This window comes from Chinchilla lanigera, unplaced genomic scaffold (genome assembly GCF_000276665.1).
Source record: "Chinchilla lanigera isolate Chin_1 unplaced genomic scaffold, ChiLan1.0 scaffold00081, whole genome shotgun sequence".
In the NCBI taxonomy this organism is placed as follows: domain Eukaryota; kingdom Metazoa; phylum Chordata; class Mammalia; order Rodentia; family Chinchillidae; genus Chinchilla; species Chinchilla lanigera.
This window is the reverse complement of record NW_004955482.1, coordinates 7,550,041-7,557,844: the sequence shown is the minus strand read 5'-3', so window position 1 is coordinate 7,557,844 and position 7,804 is coordinate 7,550,041. Positions and strand designations below refer to the sequence as shown.

Sequence of the window (7,804 nt, the reverse complement as noted above, 5' to 3'; positions counted from 1 at the left end):
GGCGCCGGCAGGTCCACCCCGTCCTCGGGGCTGGTGTTTCCTAGCGCGGCGGCGGCGGCTCCCGGGACCCTGCCCCTGCCCCTGGGCCGGGTAGGGTCGGGGTGCGGGGGACCCCCGAAGACCGCCCGGTGCTCGCCCGCTCCGGGTGCCTCTCCTTGCTCCCGCGCCGCCTGGTGGAGCAGCAACAGGTGAGGCCGGTGCCTTCTTGTCTCCCCGTCCAGGTGAAGACAGCGGGACTCGCAGGGACCAAGCCGCTGGCCGCGGCGCCGCAGCCAGAGGGGCAGAGCCAGGACGCGCAGCCAGCCAGGTGTGTGGCGCCCAAGGCCCTCGTTCCTTATCCCGTCACCGCCCCCGCAGGCGGCAGCGGGGCAGAAGGCCGGTAACAAGTAGTGCCGGTGCTGGTGACCCGGGGGAGGCTGACATGAGGGAGCCCGGGGCCGCAGGCCCCTCACCTGGACGTACCTGCAGTACCCACTTCTTGGGGTGACTGAGAGGACCAGGAGTGGTGACTTGGGGCCAGGGGAGACTCGGGACAGAGAGGGAAGCCCCCTCCCGGAAGCCCAGCCCTGCTCCAGGGGGTACTTCCCTGCGTGCGGGGGCTCTTGCAGGCGTGGCCGCGGGACCTTGCCTTCCCGGGCCTCCGTTTCCTTGTCTGTCCCAAGGGGCTGTGTGTGGTCCCTGCCCCCCAGGATCCCTGAGGAAGGTGCTTAGCAAGGTGCCCTCCCACGCCGGCGCCCACCGCCCGAGGACCCTTCTGTCCCCAGTCCCTGTGAACCTCAGGGCGCCAGCGCTCTCTGCGATCAGAGTCTAGTGCAGCCCCGCTAGAAACTCAAAGCCTCCTGAGTGAGCCCCAGGCTGGGGCGGCAGCTTCTCCCCTGGACCCCCACAGCGGCAAGGCTGGTGAGGACAGGGCTTTTAACATCTTAGGGCTACAACTTACACAATCCCAGAACTGGTCTGCTGACCCCACGCCCACCCCTGACGCTGGTGTAGCAAGAAGGGGAAGTCCAGGCAGTGGCCCACGCCTCCTGTCCCGGCCACTGCAGCCTACAACTGTGGAGCCATGGTCTCTCTGCTGCTTGGCCAATAGCAAGTTGACCCCTGTGGAATCTGGCCACTGCACCCCGCTGGGAGCTCCAAATCCAGGCCATCCTCACGCTGCTCCCGCATGGTGTCCCTGCTGCACCCTAACCCCCAAATCTCCCGCCTAACCCCCATAGCCAGCTGTCACACCTGAGCTCCCGGGGGTCATTCCGAGGCTCTCCTGCCGCTCCTGTAGCAGTAGCCCATCCTGCTAAGCCCTTTGCCCTGCCAGAGCCTGTGCTCGCTCTTCCTTCTCCCGGGAACCCGCTTCCTTGCAACCTCCTTGTGACTTGGCCCCTGACACTCAGGTCACTCCCGCAGAAGCCTGCCCGATCCGCCCCTGAAGGAGGGCTCTGGGGCCTGGCTCTGTTTTCTTTCATCTCAGGGCTTAGCCCTGGCTGATGTGACCTCCCTTTCATGTTTCTCCTTGCCTTGTTTATCTTCCCAGCTGAGTCAGCCCACCAAGGGCCCGACCTTTTCCTTCCTCTTCATCTTGGATTCCCCAGAACTCAGCGCCCGGCATCTAGTAATCTAGTAATCTGGTCAGATAATTTTGTGCAGTTGCAAGGAGACCAGCCCTCCGAGCTCTGCGTTTCTCCTTCCTGGTTGCTTAACAGGGCTCTTTCTCCATCCCCACACAGACCGCAGCGCTGTCATCTCTTAACAGCTGTCTGCCTTCTTTAGCGCTTCTCTGAAGCGGGACTGTGCCAGGTTTCACCACGACATCCAACTTAGCTGTAAACACTGTTGTCCCTCTTATGCATGGTCTGTTTTTTTTTTTTCATTTTTTTTGCTATCAAATAATTTCTTTGAAATGTATTTTCCAAAGAGAAGTGTTCAAGTCCAGGGAGTGCTCACTTCGGAGGCAGTTGCCACTGGTTACTAGATGTCTGTTTAAAATAATCACCTCCCATTCCGTGGGTGGTAAGTTTCCCAACAGCCCCACAAGCATTGCGTTTTAGCATTTGTATTTGTTTTGGCTAATTCAGTGGGGGAAGCAGCGAGGTTAGAATCCTGTGCTGCTTGAGGGCGGCCAGCCTGGCTGCTCTTCCTGTGTGCGCCGGTTCTGTTTCCTGGCTGGTGAAGGAAGCTAAACCCCGCGGGCTGCAGCAGCCGCTCTGTCAACCAGCAAGAAACCTGCCAGACAGTCCCGTGCGCCCTCAGCGGGGAACTGTGATGGGAAGAGAAGGTTTTTGTTTTTTTTTGAGTCTTTGTGAGTAGTTTTTCAGCATGGTAATATTTTACTTTATAAACTGTAAAAAATAACTCAAGATGTGCGAGGTAGTGTGTGGAGTCGCTCGCTGGAGCATCGGGGCAGGAAAGACGGGGACGCTTGGATGTTCGCGGCCAGCTGTTCCGGGGGCGCCGGGCACCACCCCGAGACGTGCCCGGGCCTAGAAAACAGCACAGACCACCCCTCTGGCTGCTGAACAAGCGATGTGCAGTCGGCGGCTTAAAACAACCCCAGTTTATCATCTTCCGCTTCTGTGGGGTAGAGCCTGACTCAGTCTCTGCTCCACAGGGAGTCGCTGCCTGGGCCGCGCAGCTCCTGGGGGCTGCTGGGGGATCTGCTCAGCTGCCGCCATCGCCAGCTCCTAGAGGTGCCGGCCTTGCTCGAGTTGGCCCCTTCTTGCATCCTCGAGCCCTCAGCAGAGCACCTTCTGTCTCTCTCTGCTGCCGGCTCTGCTCCTGTCCTCACATCTCCCGGGCCCCCTGCCCCTACTCATGAAGACCCTTCTGGCTGGGTGTGGTAGTACACGCCTGTAATCCCTGCTACTCAGGAGGCTGAGGCAGGAGGATTGCGAGTCTGAGGCCAGCCTGGACAGTTTGGTGAGACCCTGTCTCAAAATTTAAAAAAAAAAATGTAAAAGGGTAGGGATGTAGCTCAGCCATGCAGCACTCACTCGTCGTGCACAAGGGCCCGGGTTTGATCCCCAGCACTGTAAAAAAAGTAATCAGAAAACCTTCTCTGATGACAGCGGATCCATCCGGATAATCCCCACCCCACCATCTAAGGAGCCTTCGGGGGAAATTACTCTGCCTACCACCCCCTAAACAGAATAAGCAAGGTTCAAAACAGTGTGTGGGCTCACATTTGTTTACGAAAAAAAACACAGGAAGGGGGAGTGAAAGTGTATACGTATGTGCACAGGATACCCCAGAAGGCTACAGGGGGCACCAGCAGGAGTCGCTGCTTCTGGGAAGGGGGCTTGTGCTGTCACGGTACATCTTGTAGTAGTTAAATTTTTTACTCCATGCATGTGTCACTTACGTTAAAAATAATTTTAAAAAGTAACACATAGTCATTGTAGAAGTTCAGACTTTCCGGAAGCAAAGAGAAGGAAGGCAGTCACCCATCCCCCACGCCCAGATCACTCCCTTTTCTCCCAAGGATACCCACTGTGAAGAGCTTGGCTATCCTTACAGACTTTGCTTTTCTGATAGTATTTTCTTTTAAACATAGATGGGTCGTCCAGCACACACTGCATTGTAACAGAGTTTTTCTTTTACTTTCCTATATCTGCAGATGAAGATTGAGGGGCCGGGGATGTAGCTTAGTGCCACAGCGCCTGCCTGGCAAGTGCAAGGTCCTGAGTTCGATTCCCTGTCCCCTTGCCCCCGCAAAAAAAAGGTTGGGGAGCACTAGTGTCTCGCTGCTCAGATGTCCGTCTGCTGAGCGCAGCAGACTCCATGGATGGACGTTTAGCTGGTTTCTGCCTTTCAGAGCAGCCCCAGCTGTCATGCAGTGGCTGTCTTTCTGTCTTTTGAAATGGGAGTGAAATTCACAGAGCGTACAATGAGCCACTTAAAAGCTTGTAACCCAGTAGCAGTTAGTACCTTCCTAGTATTGTGCAGCCCTCAAGCCATCACCTTTATCTAGGTCCAGAGCGTTCTCGTTGTCCCACAAAGGAACACCACCCCCACTAAGCGGCCACCCCTCGCTCTTCTCTTCCTCCAACCCCTGGCAGCCATCTGTCCACTTTCTCTCTGTCTCCGTGGATTTGCTGTTCTGGACATCTTCTGTCGGTGTGGGTCAGAAGATGGGACGTTTGGTGAGCAGCTGCCTGTTCTTAGCGTAGTATTTTCAAGGCCCATCTGTGTTCTCAGCTGTGTCCGTGCCTTGTCCCTTCTTGTGCCTGGAGATGCCACACCCTGCTTATCCATCGCCCAGCACTGGACGTGGGGTTTGCTTCTACCTTTCGGCTGCTGTATTTCTGCTGTGCACTCTCCGTAGTAGCCAAAAAGCGGAGCCGCTATCAAGCAGGTTCATGTTAGTGCCTTTTTTTCCATCCTTTTGGGCGTATCCCCACTTCTGAGCTTTATGCTGTTTCACTTTTTTTTTTTTTTTTGAGACAGGGTCTCCCTATGTAGTTTAGGCTGGCCCTGAACTGCGTATGGCCTCCGAACTTGAGGTGACCATCCTGCCTCAGCCTCCCAAGTGCTGGGGTTACAGGTGTGCATCATGTGTCCTGGCTTTATACTTTTTCAGACACTGTTAAAACTAATTTATAACTAATCCATAAGCCAAGATTGCTGAGCACCTATTCAGAGGATCACAGCAGGAGGACAGATCTGACGAATGTTTTTTTCTGTTCCAGATCCAGAGGCAGCAGGAAAATGGCATCTGGTGATGAAAAGGTAAGTTGCTTCTGGTGTCCAGCAGCCTCAAAAGTCCTCCCAGCTTCAAGAAGGTGATTGTGGCCGGGCGTGGTGGCGCACACCTGTAATCCCAGCACTCAGGAGGCTGAGGCAGGAGGATTGTTGTGAGTTTGAGACCAGCCTGGGCTACAAAATGAGCTCAAGGCCAACCTGAACTGCATAGTGAGACCCTGTCTCAAAAAAAAAAAAAAGAAGAAAGTGATTATGTTAGATGATTCCTGTCGGACAGGGAGAAAACCCTGTCAAGGGTATTGGTGCCCTTTCCAAGGTCACAGATGTGAAAAGCTAGGGAAGCGCTTCACAAACTCTCCACGTAGCCTGGTAATCAACTCCTAGCTTTGCATCTTAATAAACACAGGCCACAAAGCCATGCCCTTCACCAATCTGAGCCTCAGTTTCCTTATGTGGAAGGTGATGCAAAGGGTATTTACCACCCCTTTCCTGAAGGACTGTGGAAAGGATGAGACAGTGGTCTCCCAGCACCAGCCAGTCTGGAACCCATGGGGGCTTTTCCTGACCACTCGCTTTTATAGCTAAAGAAACTCTGGTGCGGGGAGCTAGAGCCACTCGCTGAGGACCCCATGGCTAAAAGTGGCAGAAGCAGGATTTCCGCCCGGCCTAACTCCAAAGCAAAGCAAAGCAAAGCAAAGGTTTTGCTGCCTATATTGTGCAGCTTCTGGAGCAGGGCTGATAAGCACTGCCCTTTGGGGTGCTGGTCTCTCGGGGGGCACAGGTGGCAAGGTGGAGAGGAAGTGTTGGCTTCCCCTCTGTGTTCATGTCAAGGTTCTGCGGGCCCAGCCAGGGTGGGCCTGCGGGGCGAGGGGAGGCACCCAAGGCAGCAACAGTGTGGGTGGGGCAGAGTCCGCAGAGCTTGGATGTCCTCGCCCGGTGAGCCTGGTGCTCCATGGGGTCCAGGCATTGTTAGTAAGAGAGTTTGTTTCGAAGAAAGGCAGATAGAAATAGTACAGACAGGTCCTTGTTTTGCAGTTCCCTATTAAACCAGGCAACCACAGGGCAGATGGAAAGGCTGGCTGCTGGTTACCTGTGGACCCCAGCATACTTGCGTGGATGGAGTACTGTCACAGGACTGGGTCAGCCCCTGCAGCTGTCCTGGAAAAAAATTGACAGTTTGTATCCAGAATCCTGAAAAGGTTCACAGGGAAGCCTTGTTATCTAACAAATAAGAAAAGAAACAATTCAGGGCTGGGGATTTAGCTCAGTGGCAAAGCGCGTACCTGGCAAGCACAAGGTCGTGAGTTCTATTCCTGGTACCAGAAAAAAAAAAAAAAAAAAAGAAACAATTCATAAAAATAAAAACTATGAGGCAGGAGGATCACAAGTTCGAGCCCAGCCTGTAATTTGGCAACTTAGCCAGGCGTGGTGGCGCACACCTGTAATCCCAGCACTTGGAAGGCTGAGGCAGGAGGATCATTGTGAGTTTAAGACCAGCCTGGGCTACAAAGTGAGCTCAAGGCCAGCCTGAACTGCATGGTGAGACTGTCTAAAAAAAAAAAAAAAATTTAGCAACTTAGCAGGATCCTGTCAGAATAAATAAATAAGGGCAGAGGGTGAGGGTGCAGCGTAGTGGCAGGGTGCTTGCCTAGCGTGCGTAAGCTGAGACTCGGGGGTCAAACCCAGTACTGCAAAAAAAAAGGCCAATTTATGGCACTAGGTTTCTGAGCACATTGGATGGGAGACGCCATTTGTCGCGGATGCACTGTAATTTCACGTACTGTAAAGTACTTGGTGAGATAAAATAACACAACACCGGAACAGGCCCATTGAAGGACACACGCACCTTTCAGAGATGTGAAGGTGTGGTTTTAGAATGGGCGATAAAAGACGCCGAATGTGAGAAGCAATCAAAATGTAACAGTAAGACCATCTGGGAAAGTGTGTTGGCCACGAAGAGGGGTAAGTGTGAGGCCTGCAGCTGGGGGGGAAGCGACCGACTTGTCTGTGCTGTCTGTAACCCAGAAGATACAGCTGAGAGGCAGACAGATGCTGGAGGAGCTGGGTGTGTCGGGACCGTTAGGGATGCGCTTCCCTTCTTTTGCTCACATTTCTCACTAGTACAACAGTAAAAGAAATGGATGTGGGATGCGGGTCTGTTTCCTGGGGTACATGACAGCAGGTAAGGGGGTGCCCCAGGAGTCTGAAGGAAGCAGGCAGGGGTGCAGAGGGTTCCTCGGCCAGGCCTGTACTGGAACTCGGGAAATGCAACAGAAGCAGCACCTGGAATACACAACCTCCCAAGGACACTGTAGGGAATGGGGGCGGGGGGTGGGGGGGGTAGGAGGCTGCCTGTCACCGCACAGGTGATGGCATTGCCGGGGGCCTGGGAAGACGGGTGGCACCTGGCCTCTTCCTGGTCAGAGAACATGTTCTTTTGACCCTTGTCAAGTTCATTGTGCTTTCAAAAGCTTGTTCGCAGCCGGGCGTGGTGGCGCTCGCCTGTAATCCCAGCACTTGGGAGGCTGAGGCAGGAGGATTGTTGCGAGTTCGAGACAAGCCTGGGCTACAAAGTGAGCTCAAGGCCAGCCTGAACTGCATAGTGAGACCCTGTCTCAAAAAGACAAAAAAAAAAAAAAAAAAACTTGTTTGCTTTAGAGCACTCCTACTTTTTGAGACAGAAGAGCTGTGTGGTAGGACACACTGATAAAGGGGTCAGAGGATTCGCGGTAGCCAGTTCCCCGGAGAGGGCCTCAGCCCACTGTTGACACCTGCCCTCGCCCAAGTCCAGCTCCAAGCCTCAGTCTCCCTTCTCTGTACAACAGAACACCAGCACCAGGCACAGAGCAGTGCGGATTAAAGGAGACTCTACCCTCCAAGGCCTTGGCAGGGTGCTTGGCGACAGCCACCCCCGCAGCCATAGAGGAGGCACAAGTCTGGTGCATAGAAGTAGCTGGAGAAAGACACAGAGTTGCCTGTGGTACGGGGCCGTGCTCTCGCTCTCGAGAGAAGCTGGCTTTGTGGCCCATCAGGTGAGCTTATTCCTAGCGGCATGTGCCAGCCTGCAGCCGGGTGTGCTTAGTTGTCTGTAGCCCTTTGGCACCTTTTG

The 7,804-nt window shown here is 54.4% G+C and overlaps 1 protein-coding gene across 4 annotated transcripts in view; it reads left to right on the top strand.

The window, feature by feature from the left end:
• Positions 1-7,804, top strand: part of Hvcn1 (hydrogen voltage gated channel 1) — a 34,265-nt gene that overhangs the window by 5,429 nt on the left and 21,032 nt on the right. For 3 of the 4 annotated variants that reach the window (XM_013503673.1, XM_013503672.1, XM_013503674.1), the window contains exons 2-3: positions 222-307; positions 4,683-4,722. In XM_013503673.1, coding sequence (XP_013359127.1) covers positions 4,702-4,722 — 21 coding nt within the window. In that variant the 5' untranslated portion in view covers positions 222-307; positions 4,683-4,701. Of the gene's footprint in view, positions 189-221; positions 308-4,682; positions 4,723-7,804 lie in introns of all 4 variants that reach the window. The other variant, XM_005403162.2, reaches the window with a different exon arrangement.